The sequence below is a fragment of the Xenopus laevis genome, chromosome 8L (assembly GCF_017654675.1).
Source record: "Xenopus laevis strain J_2021 chromosome 8L, Xenopus_laevis_v10.1, whole genome shotgun sequence".
Lineage (NCBI taxonomy): Eukaryota > Metazoa > Chordata > Amphibia > Anura > Pipidae > Xenopus > Xenopus laevis.
Genome location: NC_054385.1, coordinates 92,378,232 through 92,404,720, shown reverse-complemented (window position 1 = coordinate 92,404,720; position 26,489 = coordinate 92,378,232). Strand labels below are relative to the sequence as shown.

Sequence of the window (26,489 nt, the reverse complement as noted above, 5' to 3'; positions counted from 1 at the left end):
CCTGTATCGCAAATCGGAACATATCTCGCGTGCATTCTCTGGGGTGGTGACTAACAGTTATTTCCTGAAGTGACGTGGAATTTGACTGAGAAAGAACAAGGCCAGAACTAGGGGTAGATGATCTGTGTCTGCCAATAACCTCCAGGTACTGGTGTGGGAATACCTGGGGGTGCAACCTTTGCCTTGGGTGTTAAAGCTCTGTGGTGCAGCTTTGTGTAAAGGGCTAAGAAGACTGGTGGATCATTGGCAAGTTTGAATAAAATAATGACATTAGTAGATGATCACCTTGCTGAGTATATGACCAGCCTAGTTTTATTGTAGTGATACTTTCTTGCACATGACAATCAATATTACACAATTTTGTTTTCCCTGTCATTTTCATAATCCATTTCAGCCAGTGCTATGAATGCTTCTAGCATAAAAGCCTCCTTTTCTTTCCATAACATTTTTCCTGAATGCATCCCAGTGCTGGTAATCTGCTGGCTGTTCTGTGTTTGAGCATTTCTGTGTTACAGACCCAAGCTGAACTCACAGCCCTTCAGCAGCAGGGATTAAGGACTGCAAAGCTTTATTAGGCTGAATGCCAAATTTCCACTTTTGTCGTTGTTGTTGTAGAAATATACAGCAGATGTTTAGTCCGAGTGATCAGACAGAAGAGGCCAAGCAATGGCAGTATGGCCAGCCAAGATGGATTCAGTCACCATGGCAATGCTATTAAAGATACAGAACACTAAAATATGTTCAATATACAGTATCATTCTTTTAAAAAGAAATCTGGAAGCAGCACCAGGGCTATGCAAGGCTGTGTGATATACCTGGTATGGTATGCAGGAACTTCCGTGTGAGCATTGCCTTGTTAGGTGAAGCCAGAAGGTAGTGCTATCAGGGGTCTTGTGCAACCAAAAAAAATGGATATTCAGAAAAAGAAGTAATCTCCATTTTAGCATTTAAAAGGGTTCAGTTTACTCATAACTACCTCTGTTAATTATAACACCATGTACAGGTATGGGACCTGTTATCCAGAATGCTCGGGACCTGGGTTTTTCCGGATAACGGATCTTTCCGTAATTGGGTCTTCATGCCTTAAGTCTACTAGAAATTCATTTAAACATTAAATAAACCCAATAGGCCTGCGTTCAATAAGGATTAGATTTATCTTAGATGGGATCAAGTACAAGCTACTGTTTTATTATTACAGAGAAAAAGGAAATCATTTTTAAAAATTTGGATTATTTGGATAAAATGGAGTCTATGGGAGACAGCCATTCTGTAATTCGGAGCTTTCTGGATGTCGGGTTTACAGATAAGGGATCCTATACCTGTATTACACAAATTTTAATAGCCATCTGTCATATTTTGCTTCAGAGCTCCTGATTTCTTATTGTTTGTAAGTTTATCCGTTAAATTTACCTCAACTAAAGATAATGGAACAAAGTGCATTTTAGCTTGTCAGGAATCCTGAAACCACAGTTGTGCCTTCCTATGGACTGGCGACCAAAAGTAAAAACAATTCCATTCCTTTCATTACAGGTAGTGCAAATCACTGCAGGTAAAACTCTCAAATCCCACCCAAAAATATGTACAGGGGATTTTCATGTGATTTGAGTGCAGTAATTTGTACTACCTGTAATTGAAGGAAATTTACATCATTGACCACTCCAAACTGAAATATGGAAATAGAAACGTGCCCAAACCCGCCCCTGTTGGCTTCCTTTAAAGCATGGTTCACATTTAAGTTAACTTTTAGTATGTCACAGAATGGCCAACTTTAACTTTCCAACTAATCTTCATTATTTAGTTTGATAGTTTTTTTTAATTATTTGCCTTGTTCTTCTGAAACTTTCCAGTTTTCAAATGGGCGTCGCTGACCCCATCTAAAAATGAATGCTGTGTAAGGCTACAAATGTATAGTTATTGCTAATTTTTATTACTCCTTTCCATTCAGACCCTCCTCTGTTCCATTCTCTGATTCAAATCAATGCATGATTGCTAAAACTGCACACTGGAGAGCTACTGAATAAAAATGAAATTACTTAAAAAAAAAATACAAATAATAAAAATTGAAAGCCAATTGCAAATTGTCTCAGAATATAATTCTCTACATCATAATAAGCGTTCGTTTTAAGGTGGCTAACCCCTTAAACTAATGTGGAACGGAAATAGAATTAGCCACACGAGTACCAATTGGTACACAAAATACATAAATACCATTTCCACACGCAAATTTAAATTAAATGTCCTCAGAATGGCACTACATTACCCAGTAAAGGTATGGGACCTGTTATCCAGAATGCGCGGGACCTGGGGTTTTCGGATCCTTCTGTAATTTGGATCTTCATACCTTAAGTCTACTAAAAATTCATGTAAACATTAAATAAACCCAACAGGTTGGTTTTGTTCCAATAAGGATTATTTATATCTTAGTTGCAATCAAGTACAAGGTACTGTTTTATTATTACAGAGAAAAAGGAGATCATTTGAAAACTATTTGGATTATTTGGAGATGGCCTTTCTGTAATTTTGGAGCTTTCTCGATTAAGAGGTTTCCAGATAACAGATCCCATGCCTGTATAACATATTGTTTCCAGGCAAAAGAAAACAGTTTTTGTATTGGGGATGGCAAAACCTCTTTAGCGGCCCTCTTGGTGAAGTTTTTCCTTTTATCTTGACATCGGATACAACATGCCTTTGTGACTGTGACCTCTTATGACCCAGCGAGGCTTATTAAAACAATGTTAGATTGCGGAGTATAGTGTGTCAAGCACATACAGAATGGTAAATGACAGGAAATGACCTGTACAGTATTTCTGAGAATGTGGCACTTTTAAGGCTTAATGCCAATTGAATGGTTCCATTTATTTCCTAAAGTAAATGAGTTGTTTTGTTGAGGCATCCTGAACCTCCTTACTCTTTCCCCCCCATGTAAACAAGTTATTTTCCTTGGAATTCTGGGTATTTGCTATTATCACATGGGGGTGTGAGGTGGTCTTTTTACCCTAGCCAATGAATAAGCAGCCCATGGGAGGAGCTTGCCTCTCTTTCTACCAGAATTGTATGGTTCCTGTAGTGAGATCAAGGTCTGCCCGTGGAGATGGATTAAATTGTAATCCGAGGAGCCGTGAGTACATTGTTATGGCTCTCCTTTAGTGTATGTATATATAATGTGTGTGTGTGTTTGGGGGGGGGATTCTGCCCAGCAGTGTTTGAGGAGGGTGGGAGGGCTGTGCTAGTATGTGCTGTGTGCAGATAAATGAATGACTGGCTCAGGAGAGACTGCTTAATTCTGCTTCATTCCATCAGGAGCCCTTTATCTGCCATAAACCCATATCCCGTAACTGCTGCAGGGTCTGCACTGGTTCCCTGCATCATCAGACTAGGAACAGACTGCTGTACCTTCTCTGTGCAGTGTACAAGAGATATTGCTTGCTTTCTGCTTTTATGGTAAGGCATGTTCTCCATAGAGATGTTGTGTGCAGCTGGTAGCAGCATCGGTGAGTCAGTCACTGCAGCAAAGCTTGTGCCGATATTGTGCAGCTGATTCATGGCTAAGTGCTCGGGCATTACAGTCCCTGGCATGCAGCGGCTCTCACTGTCTTGTACTTCAGCACTGGGCCTGTACTGTAGTGACTGTCTTTGGGCAGAGGTGTGTTTTCTGCCTGTGTTTCCTTTAGTCACAATTGCACAAAAACATTGCGTCTTTTTGCACCTTTCCCCTGCAAACACAGAAAATTGTCTCGTGCTGGTAACAAATACAGAGTTTTATTATACTAACGTATGCTAATATTTGCGCTGCATGATATGTAATTTGGAGAGATAACATTATCTTTTTGCAGCAGGGATTGAGGCTTACTAAAAGTGATACTGTGAATAAAAATAAATATATGTCCTCATCTGATGTTGTTGTGCATTGGTCAGTCTTAAAGGAATATTGTCTTCAACATAATGTTTTTTTTTTTACTTGGGGCTAAAAACAGGCTTGTGGAAGGTAGTGTCATTTTATTGTTCAGTTTTTTTGTTTTGTTTTGTTTGAGGGGAGTATTGTGGTGTTTTATTGCTGTGACCCAGGAAATTGTGGGTTATTGCTTTTCATTTGAAAGAGGTAAGTATCTATTGGTACACAGGCAAGACACACAATAAACACGCCTGTGTTCCTACCCATTACTGTTTGTTTCCCTATTTTTTTGTGAGAGACATTGCTGTGATGGCACCAGTATCAGGAGGTGGCATAGGACAACAAAAAGCTGTGCCCTATCTGTATCACTTTCACTTTCCAATTTTACAACCAGTTCCCTGTATAATAAGATATTCAATAATATTTTCATCCCTTTATATCACATAGGAACTTGTGAGAGGCAGAAATACAGGCTTTCCAGGCACTGGTTATTGAATCTAATTAGTGGAGTGATTATGTATGTATTACTTAATGAATAAACTGCTATTAGGGTGCACAGTGCTGTACAATGGATCAGTGGAAGGTAAAGGTGGCCACACAAGGCTAAAAGTTGACTTGTCCTCTCCAGACAGAGCTTGGAATGCTGATGCAGTCCTCTCTTGTTGGGTTTCTTTAGAGCCACAGTACGATCTGATCCTTGGCCCAGGAGCCAAACAATCTGGCTAGCCCAATTTGACCGAGCGTGTGGCAAAGATCTACTCATTTGATAACTTCTCAAAACAACCAGATCTTAAAGTTATTGGACAGCTGTGTCCGTCTGGCCTGAGTATTCTAAAATGCTCAGTTCTGTATAACTCGCAGCCCTATCATGGCCATTCACCTAATATGTGTAAACTTGTGGTTTGTTCTCTAATTTGGATTTTGTCTCCTTAATCTGACTTCACAGGGTAAAGAAACTGAAGGAAACACTTGTGATCATCCAGCAATTAGACAAAAATATGAGTAACCTCCGCACCTGGTTGGCCCAGATTGAGTCTGAATTATCCAAGCCTGTCATATACAGCATATGTGATGACAAAGAAATCCAAAATAAGCTTTCTGAGCAACAGGTAAGATATATAACCCCTCTGCTGGCCATTAGCATGCAGAAAACCTGTGTTGGGCGCCTAAAATAACAGCCATACTGTACCATACCCAAAAAGAATAAAACAATTATAGATACATACACGTACAATGTTCTGTTTCTCCATAGAATTTAGTGCAATGGTACCTTTTATTTTGACATCTAGATGGGCTTTATTAAACGCACATATACGCATATATATTAAGGCTAATTATTCAAGAAGGTTTAGGCTTAACATTTTCCTTTTTTAACAGGATCTGCATAAAGACATTGAGCTACAAAGTGCTGGTGTTGCCTCTGTGTTGAATATTTGTGAGCGTCTTCTTCATGATACTGATGCATGTGCAAATGAAACCGAGTGTGACTCCATCCAGCAGACGACCAGGAGTCTTGATAAACGCTGGCGGAACATCTGTGCAATGTCCATGGAGAGACGACTGAGGTACCCTTCTAACATTTAAAACAAATGTCTTTACCCAAAGCAGTGGATGAAACAAGTAAAAGCTTTCCCTTCTTTGTTTTCTACTCCTGGAGATGTTCTTTTAGAGCTGTCAGGTTCAAGGAAGGCTTTTCATACATGGTGTATACGTATGGGACCTGTTATTCAGAATGCTCGGGACTTTGTGTTTAACAGATCTTTCTGTAATTCGGATCTTCATACCTTAAGTCTACTACAAAATCATTTAAACTTTAAATAAACCCAATAGGCTGGTTTTGCCTCCAGTATGGATTAGTTTTGCTCAAGGACAAGGTACTGTTTTATTATGACAGAGAAAAAAGAAATCATTTCTAAAAATTTGGATTATTATATATAAAATGGAGTCTATGGGAGACCGATATCTAGTAATTCTGAGCTTTCTGGATAGCAGGTTTCTGGGTGATGGATCCCATACCTGTACTAGCATTGTTCCAGTTTTTCGGGCACTTGAAAACTTGATTTATTTGAATGATTTGAGGTTTTTTTTACAATGAAAACTCAATCAATTCAAGTTTTTCACCCCAACCACATTGATTCAAATTTTTTATGTTTGAGTTTTTTCAGAAATTAGAAAACATTTGAGTTGTGAGTTCATCGAGGTATATAAAAAAAAAAAATCACAAACCTCTAAAATTCAACCCCTAGATGTCCGATTATAATACAGGGATAAAGTCATACCAACAAGGCAGTGGAGCCCCAAGTTGGGGCAATAAAAATATCTTGAATGGCCACATATGGCCTGTAAACCTGCATGTAAACAGCCATGAGACTGATGATCCACTGAGCATGTGAACTGGATGTAGGCTAAAATCAGGGCTCCTGTTTCCGTAAGAAATGCACACTTTTTAATTCTGATAAAAGTGTTTAAATTGTTTCTGTCCCTGATCTTTACACACTAAATCATCTATGAATTCTGGAGAGTACTCTGTGTAAGCAGTTCAGTCATGGCTTGATTTTTAAGTTGAAGCTCTAAGTAAATATTTAGTGAAAGCGCAGGGAGAAAAATTGGTGACACTGTTGCTTGGGACATCCTTAAAGGGATACTGTCATGGGAATGAATCAGTTAATAGTGTTGCTACAGCAGAATTCTGCACTGAAATACATTTCTCAAAAGAGCAAACAAGTCACATGACCGTGGGCAGCTGGGAAATTGACAAAATGTCTAGCCCCATGTCAGATTTCAAAATTGAATATAAAAAAATCTGTTTGCTCTTTTGAGAAATGGATTCCAGTGCAGAATTCTGCTGGAGTAGCACTATTAACGGATGCGTTTTGAAAAACACATGTTTTCTGATGACAGGATCCCTTTAAACTTCAGTAGTAAAAGGTGAACCAAATAGGATTCTTATGGCCATAAAAAGCTAAAATGAGCAGCACCTGCAAAGTATCAGCTCTGCTGCTAAACTATCAGTAGAATCTCTAGATGAAGTTCTGTAATTTTAAATATTTAATGGCAGAATTGAAGAAACCTGGCGCTTGTGGCAAAAGTTCTTGGAAGACTATTCACGATATGAAGAGTGGCTTAAAGAGGCAGAAGCTACAGCTGCTTCCCCAGAGTCTTCCGAAGTGTTATATACACGCGCAAAAGAAGAACAAAAGAAGTTTGAGGTTAGTCGTTTTATGTTTATTTTTTGCTTAGCCCTGTGCCACTAACTATAAAGATCTGGAAAAAAAAATTGGTTAATGCACAATAAATCACATGGTGGTATATACACCATGTCATATACAGGCCACATCCATCATAAAGTAACAGGAGGTTTATGTGGTCCTTGCAATAGTGTAAAATAGTATCATTAAAAACACTACACGCTATTTAATGTTGATTAATTGTACATAATAAGTTTCTCTGAGAACTTGCAAATGCACGATTGTTTTTAACTTTACTTCCTGTAACATGAGGTTCAATGATAAAGTAATGTAAAGCGCATGTAATTTTATAATCTGTGATTTTTAGGCATTCCAGAGACAAATCCATGAACGCCTTACTCACCTTGAGTTGGTCAATAAGCAATACCGGAGACTTGCCCGCGAGAATCGTACAGATGCAGCCAGTAAGCTCAAGCACATGGTCCACCAAGGAAATCAACGCTGGGACATCCTCCAGAAACGAGTGGCTGCAATTCTCAAAAGGCTCAAGGTTAAAATTAATATATGTACTGGTTGTGTAGGTAGTCATTTTTGGTATGCAGAGATTGATAGCATATGTCATTCAGCCTACTTCTATGGCCAACACCGCTAGTTATATTGCTAAATTGCCTGGCAACTATATTAATTAGTGTTCAGTAAAAGGTAGGAAATTATGCGAATCATGTTTGATCAGCCGTATGCCCAATTATTTGTTTGACATACAGTCGGTGCTAAGATACACAATTGCCATCTTGCCTAAAACAGCTCATGCTTTAAAGGAATTGTTCAGTATTAAAATAAAAACTGGGTAACTAGATAGGCTGTACAAAATAAATAATGTTTCTAATATAGTTAGTTAGCCAAAAATGTAATATATAAAGGCTGGAGTGTCTGGATGTGTCATATAATAGTCAGAACACTACTTCCTGCTTTGCAGTTCTCTTGGTTGCCTCTGATTGGTCACCAGACAATAACCAATCAGTGACTTGAGGGGGTGGCACATAAGCCATAACTGTTGCTTTTGAATCTGAGCTGAATGGTGAGGATCAATTGCAAACTCACTGAACATTTATGTCTCATGTGGCCCCCCCCTTCAAGTCGTTAACTAACTCAGAATTAGAGAGCTGAAAAGCAGGATTCTGTTCTATTATTTTACACATCCAGTCACTCCAGCCTTTATACATTACATTTTTGTCTTACTATATTAGAAACATTTTTTATTTTGCACAGCCTATCTAGTTTACCAGTTTTTATTTTTTACACTGAACTGTTCTTTTAAAGGACACTTTTCCCTTTTGTAAACAGATCCTTGCAGGAACCATGAGTATCTGTAAAATGTATGTTAAATTAAAATATATGATGACTTTTGGGCGCACCTCTACATTAGACATTGTGGACTACCTAGATGTGCATTTAATCTAAAGATTGCAATTTTTTTTTTTTTAGCACTTTACCAGTCAAAGGGAAGAGTTTGAGGGAACAAGAGAATCTATAATTGTCTGGCTGACTGAGATGGACCTCCAGCTCACAAATGTTGAGCATTTCTCTGAAAGTGACATTGAAGAAAAGATGCGGCAGTTAAATGTAAGTTTTATTTGTACCATGAGATTTGGGGTGTGCAAATGTTTATTTGCCTTCTGAGATATTTCAACAGTCCAGACTGAAGCTTTGTTTAGGCTACTATGAGCCATAATTACAGCACAATATTCGATAAAATCTAGGGCAAAGTCATTTTGTAGGAAGAATATTAAATCTTCAGTCTTGATAAAAAATATGTACCGTATATACTCGAGTATAAGCTGAGTTTTTCAGCCCCCAAAATATGCTGAAAAACTCTACCTCGGCTTATACTTGGGTTAAGCGCAAAAACGGTCGCCGGCGTCTAAGAATAGTCGCCGGCGTCCAAGATTAGTCTCTCAAGAATGGTCGCTGGCATCCAAAAACGAGACGCCGGCACCTCCAATGGGAGCAGAAACCCTCAATTTTTTGATTGAAACTTACCAGAAGCTGCTGCATTTCTCACCCTAGGCTTATACTCGAGTCAATAAGCTTTCCCAGTTTTTGGAGGTAAAATTTAGGTACCTCGGATTATACTCGGGATGGCTTATACTCGAGTATATACGGTACAAAAAGATCATCTGCTTAGCCCCGTAATTGGCTTTATTTTGTCTTTACAACAGCAAGTGTCTGCATTCATAATTATGCCCTTTTTTCGGTAGGAATTTCAGCAGCAGATCACACTGAACATCAACAAGATAGATGATCTTATTCTTTCTGGAGAGCACCTGATACAGAAAAGTCAGATGATGGATGCAGTGGTCATTGAAGAAGAAATAGAAGAACTGCTGAAATACCGCCAAGAAGTTTTTGGGCGGGTGTCTCGATTCCACCAAAGACTGACCTCCAGAAATCGGGTAGAGATTAACATTTCCATAAATGCGCTTTTCACTTGAAAAGTTGATTTTTACACAGACATGCCTGATTCCAGATTGAAAAGCAAAACATAATAGTCTATTTGTGCTCACTGCGGACAGTTCCCCACCCCCTTAGCCTCACAGTGTATTGCAACCCCTACCTCACCTTGTTGGATTGTGAAGTTATGGATTCTGGGACATGAAGTCCTTTTGCTTTCCATAGTGGGTGGTGTAAAGATTTTCTGGAAAGCCGAGAGGCTTTAAGTCTCAGAATCCATCACAAAGGAACAAGGAGAGAATGAGGTTGCATGGAACTGTAAGCTAAAGAAGGTGGCGAAATGGATCAAGTGAGAAGACATAGACTTTCATCATCATTTCCTTTGAATCTGTGGAATGTCTGTGTAAGTTTAGTAGGTGATTATGCACCATTTTAGATAAGCTCAACTGAATAAAGGCAAGGCTTGCTATTTCCAGTAAATGTCCCATGTCTGAACTTCTTCTAAATGAAGTGTGCTGCCATTGTCACAGTATATCAGAAACATCTGTCATCTGCTGATGGTATTCTGTTTCATCTAGTGAAGCATTCCTTGGATAAGAAAAGCAGTGTGACAACTCCAACTGATATTTATAATTGTGTAAAGATGGTATATGCAGTACACAGAATAAGATGACTTCTTGCAAAAGGTTTATATTCTCTTTATTGATAAATATTCAGCATAATGTTATTTTTTCACATTCCAGCTGTTAGATGAAGAAAGAGAAACCTCTGAGAATGATACAGATGCAGAAGATTCAAGAGAGATGCCAAATTCTCCATGGCATTCAGCAATTCATGGAGCTGAAACTTCTCATCCGTCCATCTGCCACTTGATGCCTCCAACCCTTCCTCATGAGAGATCTGGCCGTGAGACTCCTGTCAGTGTGGACTCCATTCCACTAGAATGGGACCATACTGGCGATGTTGGGGGCTCTTCTTCACATGAAGATGATGAAGAAGGCACTTACTTCACCGCTTTATCAGGTAAAGGCTTATTATTATACTGAGTGCATTAACACAGTTTGTCTGTTAATATACGTTTTCTGTATGCTGCTCCTTGTGGCTGGTGATTTATTATTAAAAACCTCAGTTCTTGGTCTAAAACTAAAATCCTTTATATACCTTGGTTCTCCCAAAATGTATATGGCATACAGAAAATGACATTATTGTCTTTCAGATGTAGAAATTCCAGAAAGTCCAGAGGCATATCTCATAATGACCACAAAATCTGTACAAGAATCTTCTGGTAGGCACCTACCATCGCATGGGTCTCAACCTGGCACCGTGGTTGTGATGCACGCTACCCATCTCATGTCCTTTCATTTACAGCATCTCCTCTATTGCTTTGTGTCAACACCATATTCTAAACCTACATGCTATGGTGTCATGCAACACATTTGCCTTGTTTCTAACAGATAAGATAGGTGGCATGGTTGGTTCGCTACTGGGCAAATATGAAATTCTTTGAACATGGATATTAGTATGGCCTACTTTATGCTAGATATGCTCTGCCCAATTAACATACACAATGGATAACACTTGTGTATTTTGTCTTGCTGATTTGTCTAAACTGCTTCTCGCACACATTTTATGGTCTATATAAATAAATATATATATATATATAATGTGTTCCCTGCTGCCGGGCTGCTATCACGGTGCCCTTGCCATACCAACTTCATCCTTTAAACTCCATTTTTTTTCACAGTACTATCATATAATATAAACATTGTATGTGCATAATATTATATACTATTTCTGTGGCTGGTAAGATTGTGGGATGCATGTAATGCCAAATAACGTGCTGGACTGGCTTCTTGGTGCACCATAAATAACCTTCCTTGGAACCCTTGACTTAATGGCAAAGTTGGCTAACATACACCTTGTTCTTGTATGAAAGTGCATTTTGTAATAGCTCCAAATTTAACTACTGGAAAAATATCCATATAGGTAATAGATGCTGAGGTGTGTTTCCAATATGCTCTTTACAGCAGTTTGAAGGAGGGTAAGACATTGCTGTAGCTTTCTACTGTTTCATGGCTCCTGGCAAGACAGATAATTGCTTGCCCCATCTTGCTGATAAATATCTCATATAAGAACAACTTGTATGTTAACATTTGTGTCCCCTCAATTATAAGAAATGTATTATGTACTTAATAGGTCAACCTGATGTCAAAGTTACTTCGTGGCATTCTCCTGTCAAACGGAGGACTCACAGAAAGCATTCAGAGCGTGAGCATGAGAAGGGACCCCGCACAGCTACAACTGGAACAAACACAACCTTTGATTTGGCAAATGTGAGTCTTCCCAAAATAACGAATCTTGTCTGCAAAATCAGACTGGGTGGTGGCCATACATGAGCTAATTATTTTAAACATTTTGGGGTATTTCTGCCTAACTTTAGGATCATTGTTCCATGTTTGAATCCCAAAAGAAAGATTTAGCTGTTGAACACTTAAAGGAGAAGTAAAGCCTAGACTAGAAATGTTGTACATTATGTTTTGGGTTTCTGTACCAGCCCAAGGCAACTACAGCCCTTTAGCAGTAAAGATCTGTGCCTCCAAACATGCCCCAGTAGCTCCCCATCTTCTTTTCTGCTGATTCACTGCACATGCTCTGTGCTGCTGTCACTTACTGAGCTTCGGGACCCACTAAAAATATCTCATACACATAGAATATAAATGTTACAATATAAGGCTGATTAATACAGATAATTACTACACGGCAGCAGAGAAACGATTGCAACTAGCATCAGAATTTAATAATCAGCCTTGTATCATCAACTTATATTACAAGTCAACCTCATTTTCTGCTGGATAATTTCTGGCGACTAATCTTAGCTTCTCAACAGCTGCTGAGAGCCCACTGAGCATGTGAGTGTCGCAGACACTTTCCAAGATGGTGAACCCCCTGTGAAAAGTTTGAAATCCTGGAGCTGCTATTGAGAAGCTGGAACTTTAGGCGGGTGCAATAAGTGCTGTGTATATATAATATGGCATTTTCGGACATATTTATTTTTAAGGGTTTAATTCTTCTTTAAAACCAAATACCCAGGCCTTGCAGTGACCATGATTGGTGTGTATGAACTCAGCAGGTCAACATGCTAACCTGGGACTGCATGTGCCACAATTTCACATAGAAAGCCATTCAGTAGTCTGGCTAAGATGAAAGGATTAAGAGGGTAAAATATACTGAATACTAATCTTACAACTCAAAGAAGAAAAAGCCTTGTAATATTTTTAAATTGAGACAACTTTTTTGTCTCAATGTGCGTGTGTGTGTTTCATTTCAAAGTGGGGTTCTGTATTTGGAGATTCAGACTGATTTTTTTCAATCTGTTCATAGTCTGTAGTGATGCCCAGTACTGCTGGCATAGAAGATTGCCAACATACAGAGTCGTGTACTGGAAATGAGCAACTTAAGGACCAGGGTCTTTTGGGTACCGCAAGTCCAGAGACTTATACAGGTAATGTTAATGACAGAGGAAAGCTTCAACTTCAGTAGTATTGTTATTTTATGGTTTCAGCTAAGATTTAACATCCTGTTAATCACTAATCACATCTACATCAGTTATAGCAGACAAACTAACTGCTGGCCAATTTGTCAAGTGCGTTAACTCACTGCAATTAGAGATTTGCATTCTTTGTTCTGCCTGCAGTAGGCTGGTCAAAGTTAGTTTGTGTGCAGTCGCTATGGGTTACTGCACTTTTACCTATTGTTATTAAAGGGGTTGTTCACCTTTAAATTAACTTTTAGTATGATGAAGCGAGTGATATTCTGAGACAATTTGCAATTGGTTTTCATTTTTTATCATTTATGGTTTTCAAGTTATTTGTATTGAAAATTTATCCAGTTTGTAATTTTGGGAACATGAACAAGAGAGGCCTGAATTTAAAGAGGAGTTAAAAAGTAGCAATAAGAATACATTTGTAGCCTTACAGAGAATGGTTTTTAGTTGGGGTCAGTGACCCCCATTTGAAAGCTGGAAATAGTCAGAAGGAGAAGGCAAATAATTCTGTAAATATTAAAGATGATATTGAAGATGAAGACCAATTGATAAGTTGCTGAGTTTTGGCCATTCTATAAGATACTTAAAGATGAACCATCCTTTTAAATCACCCCCAATGCATGTATAGAACATTCAGAATCCCCTGTTGATATTTGTAAATATATCGTTGAACTGTGTAAAATCTCATATCTAAAGTAGCAACAGTATAATTATCATTTTTTAACTTCGGTGGTTATACTTCCTTTATCTTGCTATGAATTGAATAATACTATCTCTATGAGGTCTAGCATGGCCTTCTAGTTATTTTTGGGGGCTTGATAGGTAACCCATTTTCAAAGATTTCCTCCACCCCACACTTAGGTGTGATTGAGCGATGGGAAATTATCCAGGCTCAAAGCCTCAGTGATGAACTGCGAATGAAGCAAAGCTTACAACAGTGGCAGCAGTTCAACTCCGACTTGAATGATATCACTTTGTGGCTGGATAAGATGGAGACGGACCTCGACGGCATGAGTAAAGTGAAATCGGCATGCACCATACAAGAACTTGAACAGAAAGTGTTGAAGCTTAAGGTGTGTAATCACATTGGAATCATCCTGGCATTACTCTTCAGTTGGCTATAGCATCAAATTGCCTGCTGTACCAACAGAGTCTAAGTAACATATCTATAGTAACCATAATATTAAAATAAAATGATTTTGAATAGATTACTTGTTTTATATAAAGTTAATCAAATACAGGCTGCCATCTCTAGCTGTGCCACACCTACACCAATTACACTCTTATTTGCGCCTGTAAATATTCGCTCAGTAGAGTGCCAAGCCTGTGGATTCAGTCCACTCCATATAACTTTGTCCAGGACGGCTGTGTGACTGATTCCCTGGCCCTGTGGCCAAAGAATTAGATAAGCATGATCTGGCCTCTGGGTTTTTTTCTGTTTCCCTCTGACTAAATTACTTTACTCCTTTTATTAAGGAAAATAATGAAATGCTAATTGCATTTTAGCCAATAACGATATTGATTTTCTATGCTTTCTTTTCAGGATACACTGAGAGAGTTTGATAACTTTAAAGCTCTGGTGATCTCCGCAAACCTTAGCTGTAAAGAACTCCAACCTGAAAATGAGTCCGAATCTGGAGATGTTCTGAACAGACTTCATGGGGTGAACCTGCGCTGGGACAATGCATGCCATAAAAGGGACGAATGGAGGGAGAGTCTGCAGGGAGAGCTCATGCAATGTGAGGTAGGCCAAGCTCAATGTATGCCTCTAATTATAGATACTATAACTTATATAAAGGTGGCAATAGACGTAGAGATCCGCTCATGTCGGCGATGTTGCCAAACGAGCTGATCTCTCCCTGATATGCCCACATTGAAGTGGACCATATTGGGGTGATCCGATCATGGGCACTAGGGCCCAACAATCGGATCATAATGGATCCGATATGGGTGGTCGGATTGACGCATAGATGAGGCTGTGATCCGACTGGATTTTTTAATGTGCCCGATCGAGATCTGGCCTACTTTCAGACATATATCGATCGGGGAAGACTGTCGGATGGCCCCACATATGGGCCAATAAGCTGCCAGATAAGGAAGCCTTTGCCCCAAGCCCATACCTGACCAATAGAAGTCTATACGTAATATTCCAAAAGACCAGCAGTGGTCTAGCGACCGATAACATAAGTAGACCAATTACAGTCTAGTAACAGATAATTCTATACTGGACAATAAAGGTATTATCAGCCAAAAAAAGGTGCTCCCTTTCCCATTTTTATTCAAGTACAAATGCTTCATTAGCTGCCTCATTTTTGGAAGATCATGTATACAAGATATTGTTCAATATTCCTTTCAGGAGTTTCATGAAACGGCTGATGAGCTCTTACATTCGCTAGCAAAAAAGGAAGAAATTAGACTAAGAAATCAAGTTACAGACTTCACTGTGGACCCAGACGTACTTCTGGAAAGACAAAAGGAGCTATTGGTAAATAAATAGTATAATTATTGAATGACCTCTTTCACTAATAGAATACAGACCTTTATGAACATTGGGAGACAGACCCGGATTAGTTGCGAGTCCACAAAGACCTGGACCTAAGGGGGCAAGATTTTAGGGGTGGCACTGGGGACGGTACTCCTGTAGCATAATCACCAGTGTTACGGCTCTGTCTGTGTGTGAGGGCGCTAGTCACTAGGACCTAGCGGCCCTGGGGCACCCAAGCTCGAAATCCGGCCTGTAGGGAGATAAGCACTCTCAAGCAATCCCTGCCAAGTGCTGCTATAGGCAGTGATTGATGGGAAGGATGATGCTTTATGGTGGGAGTAGGGTTTATAACTATTACATTTCAAGAAAACCTTACCCTCAATCACTTTAAGATAAATTGCATGGAAAGGGTTGGTTTAGTGCATTTGAAAAATGTAAGGGGTTATTCACCTTTGAGTTAACGTTTAGTATGTTGTGGAGAGTGCTATTCTCAGACCTTTCTGAGGGCCTAAACAGAAAGATGAGTTTTAAAAAGTAGCAATAACAATTAATTTGTAGCCTTACAGAGCATTTGTTTTTAGTTGGGGTCAGTGACCCACATTTGAAAGCTGGAAAGAGACAAAAGAAGAAGGCAAATAATTCAAAAACTAAAAAAAATAAATAAATAATGAAGTCCACTTGATCATTCTATAACATACTAACAGTCAAGCAGCTGTGCAGTTGGACTTCAGTATTTATTTTTTATAGTTTTGAATTATTTGCCTTCTGATTCTTTCCAGCTTTTAATTGGAGGACCCATCTAAAAAAAACAAATTTTCCGTAAGGCTACAGATGAATTGTTGTTGCTACTTTTTATTACTTGCCTTTCTATTCAGCCCCTCTCTTATTCATATTCCAGTCTCTTATTTAAACCAGTGCACGGCAGGAATTGCAAGCTGGAGAGCTGCTGAATAAAAAGCTAAATAACTCTGCAAATAAAAAAATGAAAACCAATTGCAAATTGTCTGACTATCACTCTTTACATCATACTAACCCTTAATTCAAAGGACTTTAAACGGTTGTACACAAGCAGATATAAAATGTACATATTTTAAAGCAAAACTTTGTATTGCAGACTTTGTTAAATGCCCCTTTATCTCTTTTAGCAACTAGAACATCACCTACTTGAACTGCAGGGTCAAGTCAACACTTTACAAGATATTTCCAGTTGCCTGCTGAATAAAACAGCAGCGGATGAGCACACTGAAGCTGAAGAGAAGGTTCATGTGGTGGGAATGAAAGTGAAGCAGCTATTGAAAGGGGTTTCTCAAGAGTTGCAGACTGTTCAGCAAGCCCTGGTGAGTAGCCAGCAGTCCCTGTGAAATGAGTTTCCTGTATTATACAACATGCAGTCGGGGTGTGTTACATGGTCAGAGCCTCTCTGTGTTGCTTATCACTCTTTTCCTATTAAAGTATCAATCAGAGAGAATTGTTTTCAGTTATTTCATACAGCTATTGGATTTGTTATCCTTTTTCTTTTCCATGTGTCATGTGGGCATTACATGATGCTTAAGGGCAATTGCACACCAATACATTAATCGCCAGTGATAAATCTCTGCTTCTGTGTTTGACTAATCTCCTGTAAAAGCTTTACCTCTGGCAGTAGTGTAAATCACTGGTGGGTTAAAACCCATGTGTCGCTTCAGTCCTCCAAAATCACCACCAGCAATTCACATTATTGCCTATGGGAAAGCTTTTACTGTAGCTTAGTCACCCGCAGAAGCAGAGATTTATCACCGGCGATTAGTCTCCTGTTGTGCCATTGCCTTTATTCTCTAGACCAGGGCTGTCCAACTGGCAGCACGGGGCCACATGTCTTGTGTGGCCCTCCAGTAAAGTCTGGCAACTTTGATTGTTTACATTTGTGTGAGCATCAAAAGGTATCAGAACTGAGATCAACTGGCTCCTGCATTGTTCACAGTTTGAGGCTGTGACAGCCCTGTATTGTTCACATCTGTAATTCCATGTGTTATTCACAACTGTATGACATAAATAGAAGAAGGAAAAGAACTGACCCTTGAAATTTCACCTCCCCATCACGTAATCTGATAACTCCGTGAACCAAATTAAAACGTAACTTTTAGTAAAGAAATCAAATTAAAACAAACCCAGGAAAAATATAAATATAAAACCAAGAAAGCAACAGGGAGACAGAGAGACTGGTAGGTAGTTGGTATCGAGAAGCTTCTGGATGGAGATATATATTATATATATATATATATATATATATATATATATATATATATATATATATATATATATATATATATATATATATATATATATATATATATATATATATATATAATTAAAGGCTCACTTTAGCTATTTTTCTCATTATATACAATAGTGGTAATTTATTATTATTTCCCAAGTGCTAGAGTGGTAAGGGAGCGCAAGCAATTGCATTCCGGAAATTTTCTGCACAAGATCAAAAATTCTGCACTAAGAGGGGCAGTCAAAGCCCATCCTTTCTGCCTGGCCTTGCTGCTATCCAGGTTCTGCCATGTGTACCAAATAAAAACATTTTATTTTATTGTAGTAAGGTGTTGTATGCCTATTTTCTATTGGCCTTGGGCAGGCAGTAAGGACTGGAATCCCTGTAGGCTGCATCTCATGCCACTCCCTAACCTGCGTGTCTGAGGAGAGAAGGGAAACGAAGTGCCTCCCCAGCTGTCTAACCCAGGCAGTTCTCTATTCTAGGGGCATGCCGCAGATCTCTGCATATGTTGTCCGTTTTCTTTGCACACTGAGGATTTTAAATGTAAATAACCCTTTACACATGATAAGATCCTTTCTGCTTATAAGGATGTACTGGTAACAAATCCACTAAACATACAAGAGTACAAGACGTTGATTGTTATGTAACGATTTATGTACTTGTTATGCACCGTGAGGAAATCTTGTTCCCTAATCTTGTTAATAATTAAGAAACAAATTGGCATGTGGAACCCTCATGAGCTGGTGCCATTCTGAGCAACAAGCAAAATGGATTGTTTTTCTTCCCGTGAACTTGATATCTCTCTATAAATAGGGCTGTACTAACAAGCTTAAACAGCTTAGTCCTTTGTTTGTTTCCCTCTCTGCTGAATCCGGCATTTACATTTCAGTTGTTGTACAATGTCTTTGTGTACTGAAGGTCTGAGGTCTGGTTTTCTCTTTTTGTAATGCTCCTCTCAAACTATTATGTTATTTCCAAGCCTTAAAACCTGTGTTTCTTTTTATTTGTTTAGGACTATTCTCCACATCATGGAATTGATACCTTGGATTCTATACCATCGGAGAGTTATGTAAGTAGGCCATCCCCTCATCTTTATGTGTTTATTAAAGGGACAATATCACACTGTTATGTACTATGTTGCTGTTACTTTGAGCTGCATGCTCCAACTACTTGCACAAAGCAGAATTTCTTAATGAATAAAAATGATCGTTCAGCTTAAAGATGTATAACAGTAACAAACTGTAAAGTGACAGCCCTGCATGTGCCATTTGTTTTGTCCTTAAACCATAAAATTGATTTTGGCATACATTTTGTTTATTTTTTTCCTTCAGGCTGAAGTTGAAGCAGCATCAAAAAGCACAGTGAGGTAAGAAGAATTTGTTGCACACAAAACTGTTGCTAGAGTGTTATGGGACTGAATATGTTGTGCTTTTAGAACATGGTGGTGATGCAGCAAGGTATCTACAGACCAGCACATTGGGTTACATGCATGTAGAGTTTACTGTCATTTCCAGTGGTCAGTGAAGTGCAGAAGGAAGAAGTTTACATATGGTCTAGAAAGAAAAACCCTGCATCATGTGCTTATTTGGATCAGTTTTGCCAGCAGGCTGTAAAATATCTTCAGAGGGATCCAGGGCACTCTGATCCCAATCTCTTGCCCACTTCCTGTCCCGCCTCAGAGCCACCTATATCCCACCTCCGCCCTGCTTACATCCTGTCCTGACTCCGCCCATGTCTTTCCCACATTCTGACCCGACTTTATCCACTCCTGCCCAACTTGCGTCCCCCTTCCTTGCCGTAAGCGAGAGCGGCTGGGGGGGAGGGTTTTTTTATTAGCTATAGAGGAAGCAGACCCCACAGTCCGGCTCCCCCTGTTCCCCGGCAGTAACTGCGGAGTCTGCTTCCTCTATACGTCTGGCCATTCTGCTTATATCCACATCTGCTGATGCCTCATACATATTTTGATGGAATAGGCAATAGGAGATTAAATTCTCTGGGAAGCTGGATTTTCTGATCACAACTGCTACACAAGGGTCCCATAGATGCACTAATGAGTGGGCAGTATCAGCCCCACAAAAGAAATGTATATGAACATTGCCTCCTTTACACCACACTTACAAACCTTTATGCTTAATTTATTTCTGCCGGTGCACAGTCAAACATGGTGTTTCTATTTGCAGGACTACTGAACAGTCACGCACGGTCCAAGAGGTCCCCAGGAACCGCTCACTGTTTTATCGAGTGCTGAGAGCAGCTTTTCCATTCCAGCTGTTGTTGCTGCTGCTGTTGCTCCTTGCATGCATGATCCCATTCTCAGAAGAAGACTTTAGCTGTGCACATGCAAACAACTTTGCCAGGTCCTTCTATCCAATGCTCAGATACACCAATGGACCTCCCCCTACATAACAAGCAGGATAATCAAGTGGACTTTTCAAACCAGCAAAGTGACATTCCATCAGTGTCTCTAGCCAGACCTGAACACTATCATGTAGGATACCATGAAACCATCAGCAGTTGTCTACTGACAGTGCTCCAGCAAAATGAGCCTAAGAAGCTAATAGTGTTCTGCATGCACATAGTAACTTTACTTTATGGTGGCAAGTCACACATATAGCCATGTTACATACGTAGCAAAGCAATAACATGTTTATATTTAATTTCAATTGTTTTATGTACATGAATCTAAGGAGATTTTAATGCATGGACATGGCTGTAATGTGTTTTTATTTATGTAATATGTTAATTACTGTGTAAATTAGCTCATATTTTGCTAAATGGATATATCTTTACCAAATAATTAGATGTACAGTGATTTGTTTTTTTTTTTATTTAGGGGTTTCTCCTACCAGGTTGTACAGTAGTTACGTTACTCTTTCAAGTCATTTAAATGACACTGAAAAAGTATTGGGTGAGGATCAGACTGTCCAAAACTGGTTCTTATGCTTTCTGGTATTTGTTGCAAATCCCACCAGCAGAGAGAAAGATGTTTATATGAAACAAATACATCTCAATAAACTTCCCATACTCTTTGTAAATATTAGATCTGTGCCTGTATGTTTGAAAAGAAACCAATATTGATAGAAATGCAAAGCAAACTATAAATGAATTTACATAACCCATTTTCAAATACATTATTTGTGCATGTTCTACTATAGAGTGGGCTAGGAGAATTAGGTTAAGTGTAAGCCATCGGAGACCGTGTAAGAAGTGATTGTTTTTGTTAGGTGGCATTGCTAGCATTTATTCTAAGCACTTGCAGCACAGTATAGGAGTCAGAATTTGAATTTCCAAAATTTATATTTTTAGGTAACTTACCATGCAGATATGTTTTTTGCTACAGCTGGAAAGCCAATCTCCCCTTGTAGCTAACCTGATGGATTCATGATGATCACCAGTAAATGGTTTGATCTGATGCATGCAAACAACCAAGTTCAAACACCTACATTTGTTCTCCAACAGGACCTTCCAGAAGTTGGCACCCCATACAACACGCTAGTGCAAACAATAAAAAATTGTTCTCGTTTGGTCAAACCAAAGTGCTTTGGTGGCCATTACCCTTTAAGGAATGCTTGACTCTGTCTAGCTATTGATTATTATTAATTTAAACATGAGATTCAAGCTGTGTCACTAATAGACCACCAGATTTACAAAGTTCATGGGGGGAAATGCCTACTTTGGGGGCCCCAACCTTTTTTTTTACCTAGGAACCACATTCAGATGTAAAAAGAGTTGGGGAGCAACAAAAACATGAAAAAAAATTTCCCGTTAAAGCCAAATAAGGGCTGTGATTGGCTATTGGGTAGTCCCTATGGACTGGCAGCTTACAGGAAGTTCTACTTGGCACTATACCTGGTTTTTATGCAACCGAAACTTGTCTCCAAGCCTGGAATTACAATAAATAAGCTCATTATTTGAGGCCACTGGGAGCAACATCCAAGGGGTTGGTGAGCAACATGTTACTAGCGAGCCACTGGTTGGGGAACAGTAGGCTACTCTTTCAAGTAAGCCTTAATATATTTTTAAGCATCTTCCTTGAGGTGTAACCATGTTGTAATATCTGTGAGTGTGTCTGGTTATAATCAAAAGGTCCACAGGGTCAGAAAAACAATTAGCCAATCAGATATGAAAACCTTGAGAATTCAAAGGTTAAAAGAGTCGGCTGCATAAAACACAGACAGCAACACAACTCGTGACTTATGTCTGTAGGAAAGGACATTCATATATCCAACCTGGTTCCTGTTAATGTCTCTTCTTCAGGATTAATGTTCTCCTAAATTGGCTTCATTGTGTCTCTGTATAGCTCTGTCGTCTCCAAGAGAAAACACAAGCACTATTTCAAATTAGCTTTTGCCAACAGATTAAATTCCATCTTCGTTATAAAATAGTGAAAAGCAGGTTTTAGAGCTCTCCGAGCTGATTAAAACTATGGCTCTGTTAGGAAATGACTGTGTGCAGTTACTGGACATTTGTTCAAGACTGACAAGAAATGGAACACAACCAAAAAAGGTGTGTTTCATAAAATGCACACGTATTCAAGAAAAACTCACACAAGTCTTAAATTGGTCAAAAATATGAATTGAATGGAACATTCCGGCTGTTAAACCAGACCTTTCCCAAGGTGCACAGAAACACAACACAAAGGGGAAGACTGATTAAGGTTTGAGTTGTGTTTTCCACTAAAAATGAATCAATGTTATTTTAGTCAAAAAATCAATTTCTCGGGTTAAAAAAAAAAATCGAGATTTATTTTTTTGTTTTATTAAGGTTTACTATAAACAAGCCAGATTTTAACAGAAGATCGGTGATGGATTATGAAAGAAAATATTAAGAAAATTAAGAAAACTTATGGTGTATAATGTCCAAGAAAAGTTACACACTTTAGATAAACGGTGATGACTACACCTAAACTGTTTCTAAGGTTAAGGTAAAAAAACAAAATCAAACCAAACTTAAGGCTCAGCAAATATTGAATAAATAGAATCTTACAAAGATATACAGGAACAGTTAAAGGGATACTGTCATGGGAAAAAAAAAATTCTCAAAATGAATCAGTTAATAGTGCTGCTCCACTGAAATCCATTTCTCAAAAGAGTAAACAGATTTTTATATATTCAATTTTGAAATCTGACATGGGGCTAGACATTTTGTCAGTTTCCCAGCTGCCCCAAGTCATGTGACTTGTGCTCTGATAAACTTAAATCACTCTTTACTGCTGTACGGCAAGTTGGAGTGATATTACCAATGGGAAGGTAACCAGATAACACCTTCCTAACACAAGATAACATCTGCCTGGTAGATCTAAGAACAACACTCAATCGTAAAAACCCATGTCCCACTGAGACACATTCAGTTACATTGAGAAGGAAACACAGCAGCCTGCCAGAAAGCATTTCTCTCCTAAAGTGCAGGCACAAGTCACATGACCAGGGGCAGCTGGGAAATTGACAAAATGTCTAGCCCCATGTCAGATTTCAAAATTGAATATAAAAAAATCTGTTTGCTCTTTTGAGAAATGGATTTCAGTGCAGAAGTCTGCTGGAGTAGCTCTATTAACTGATGCGTTTTGAAGAAAAAAACATGTTTTCTGATGACAGGATCCCTTTAAGTAGCTATCAACACACCACTTGAGGAAACTGCTATTACAGAACGGGTTACGAAACAAGTTATAATGGTAGCAGTCCAAGTGAACTGGGTTTGCTACTAGAGTCAAATAGATCCCAATATATAGACCAAAAGTTAATATAAGCTTGTTTAAGATGAGGTTCTTGATTCTTATCGCTTCTTGCCAGCAGAGATGGTTCAAGAGAGACAAGATATCTTTTATTGTCGGGGTAGTTTCCGATATCTAATAACCGTTTCTTTGTAATAACATTATACAATGCATTGTTTTGAGATATTGTTAGTTATTTTTAAGTTTGATCCTGAGTAATGTAGGTGAAGTAATGCCTTGTCTGGACTTAAAATTTGATATGATGTATGTTTGAGGTTCAAAAACTTTTCCAAGGTAAGCCAGACTTCAGGGCAACTCCACAAGTAATGAAACAAGTCGACATTTAATTGGGTGCATTTAAGACAGAAATACTGAGAACTGGAGCCGGTAATCTTTTTGTACATTTTTCCGTAGCCCAAATGGATCAGTTTAAAATGTTGAACTCTCCAATTTTCAGATGTAAAGATCATGTTATACTTACAAATGGAATTTGAAAGTTGGTTAGGTGTGATTTCTTTTTGTAGATAACCAGACCATTTATCCGCCACTTTTTTGAGGGAGCGTTTATGCGTACGCGATGGGGGCCATAGTTTTTGAGAAATGAGATCTATGTTTAATAGATAGGGATTCTCTATGAATTTATTAATTGAGTCAGCTAACCAATGTTTCTGGAGGGCAAATGATTCTCTATTTGGGACTCCTAGGAAACCACTCTTGATAAACATGTATAAGAAGTGATCACTTGGCTTCCAGCTAACTTAAGTTGCCATTAGTAGGGTCCACTACATCTTTGATCGTTAAAGGTATATTTTTTATTTTGAAAGAGAGAAAAGAAGGACATCTGGATCTCAAATTTTTTCACAGGAGTTGTAAAGGCATAAAGGGAGCCTGTATATGATTAAAACCATGACTTGAGAACAGAAATTTAAAAGTAAATAACGAGTCTCTAAAAAGAGGTCACTTTCGAAGTCATAGGGTATCTCCTTCCATTTGTAATATAGAATATTCACTATATTGAAATTGTTTTCTTTTGACATTTTCGAGATTTATTATACCCTGACTGCGGAAATAGCTTGAATCCGGAAATACACCATCTAAAACCTGTTGAGGTCAATGGCAGAGGTCCCTTGAACCATTTGAAGATGTTAATAGCCTTCATGATGTTCGAGGTTTTTTTCAGATCAATTTGAGTTTTCGGGTTGTTAACCCCGAACTCGCTGATTTGAGTTTTTTCTTAAATTAGAAACCGTTCTGAGTTCATTTTTGTGGTCTAAAAAAACTCTAAAACTAATCTTTGAAAAACAAACCCAAAATGTATGTATAATCACATTCATTGGAAGTATCTGCAAACAAATCGTTTTTGGAATCGTTTTTGGTGAGGTTCACATTGTGCTGTCTTGATCAAATGTCCACTAACTGCACCAAGAAATGAAGCCGCAACCAAAAAAGCCATATCTTGTAAAATACACACTTATTGAAAGTAATCTGCACAGGTCTTATCAAAAATATGAATTGAATGCAAAGCCAATATTTTGGCTGTTACGCCAGCTCTTCCCAAGGTGCAAAAAACACAAAATGTTTGCATAATCTTGTTTGTTGAAAGCATCTGCAAAAAATCATGGATTTAAAGGAAACTATGGAATTCTAGCAACAAAAATTCTAAACTAGAAACCTAAAGAGCAGAAAGAGAAAATATATACATAATTTAACCTAAATGTTCTTACAATACCACCATCAACATAATACTTGAATATTATGGGTGGATCTATCACTATTGATCAGAGGTGGACAAATGTCACCCATGTGCTGCAGTACAGTTATGGGACCTGTTACCCTGAATGCTCAGGATCTGGGGTTTTCTGGATAAGGGATCTTTCCATCATTTGGATTCAAGTCTACTAGAAAATCATTTAACCATTAAATAAACCCAACTGGAATGTTTTGGCTCCAATAAAGATTAATTATATCTTAGTTTGGATTAAGTACAAGCTACTGTTTTATCATTACAGAGAAAAAGGAAATCATTCTTAAACATTTGAATTATTTAATTTAAATGGAGTCTAAGGGAGATAGTGTGCCTGTAGCTCCGGATAATGGAACAATCACTATTAGGATGTTTCTGTGCACGTTAGCATCTCTCTCCGCCGGTCACTGCTCTTGCGAGAGTTCGGCAACTCCCATCCGAAACCTTCAATGTTTCAAAATAACTTTTACCTGCATCAAGCACAGGCCCACATATCCACCAGAGTCGCCTCCTAAGGCTAAGGCCACACTAGGCGATAGCGCCGCGATTTGACTCGCGGCGACTTTTCGCCGCGACTTTTAAGCCGCAATCACTGGGGAAACTTTTGCGCTGGCGTCTATGGGGAATCGTGAAAAATCGCCAGAGTAAAAACACACGCGGCGATCTTTTCTCTACTGTCGCTCGAAATTGCCTCGCTAGGCGATTTCGAGCGACAATAGAAAAAAGATCGCCGCGTGTGTTTTTACGCTGGCGATTCCCCATAGACGCCAGCGCAAAAGTTTCCCCAGCGATTGCGGCTTAAAAGTCGCGGCGAAAAGTCGCCGCGAGTCAAATCGCGGCGCTATCGCCTAGTGTGGCCTTAGCCTTAGATTCTGAGGAAGTGTAGAGGTGCGATAAGCGTATGTTTATGCACACCCACTGCCATAATATTATCACATTGTTTTAATAAAGCCGCATTGTTATTAAGCTTAGCGACTCCAGTGGATATGTGGGCCATCAATTGATACGGGTAAACATTATTGTGAAACTCCAGATAATGGATCCTTTATCTGTAACAATCCCAATCCCATTTATTTGTTAGCAATAAGAGGCGTCAGAAAGTAATACAAATCATGTACAAGGTTCACAGAAGTCTATTGGTAAGAGAGTCTGGATTTTCTGGACTTTATGTTTCTCCCACCTTCTCCCTCACTCGAATGACCCAACCCCACAATA

General features: G+C 38.8%; 1 protein-coding gene across 4 annotated transcripts in view; it reads left to right on the top strand.

Moving 5' to 3' along the window:
* LOC108698815 (nesprin-2-like) overlaps window positions 1–20,855 on the top strand; it is a 194,396-nt gene extending 173,541 nt beyond the window's left edge. For 3 of the 4 annotated variants that reach the window (XM_018230644.2, XM_018230641.2, XM_018230640.2), the window contains exons 102-118: window positions 4,839–5,001; window positions 5,270–5,457; window positions 6,951–7,101; window positions 7,448–7,630; window positions 8,566–8,703; window positions 9,339–9,533; window positions 10,275–10,554; window positions 10,748–10,816; window positions 11,728–11,864; window positions 12,913–13,033; window positions 13,937–14,148; window positions 14,619–14,819; window positions 15,432–15,560; window positions 16,706–16,897; window positions 18,833–18,889; window positions 19,152–19,186; window positions 20,001–20,855. In XM_018230644.2, the coding sequence (XP_018086133.1) occupies window positions 4,839–5,001; window positions 5,270–5,457; window positions 6,951–7,101; window positions 7,448–7,630; window positions 8,566–8,703; window positions 9,339–9,533; window positions 10,275–10,554; window positions 10,748–10,816; window positions 11,728–11,864; window positions 12,913–13,033; window positions 13,937–14,148; window positions 14,619–14,819; window positions 15,432–15,560; window positions 16,706–16,897; window positions 18,833–18,889; window positions 19,152–19,186; window positions 20,001–20,226 (2,677 nt within the window). In that variant the 3' untranslated portion in view covers window positions 20,227–20,855. The remainder of the gene's footprint in view (window positions 1–4,838; window positions 5,002–5,269; window positions 5,458–6,950; window positions 7,102–7,447; window positions 7,631–8,565; window positions 8,704–9,338; window positions 9,534–10,274; window positions 10,555–10,747; window positions 10,817–11,727; window positions 11,865–12,912; window positions 13,034–13,936; window positions 14,149–14,618; window positions 14,820–15,431; window positions 15,561–16,705; window positions 16,898–18,832; window positions 18,890–19,151; window positions 19,187–20,000) is intronic. The other variant, XM_018230643.2, reaches the window with a different exon arrangement.
* The last annotated feature ends 5,634 nt before the right edge of the window (window positions 20,856–26,489 follow it).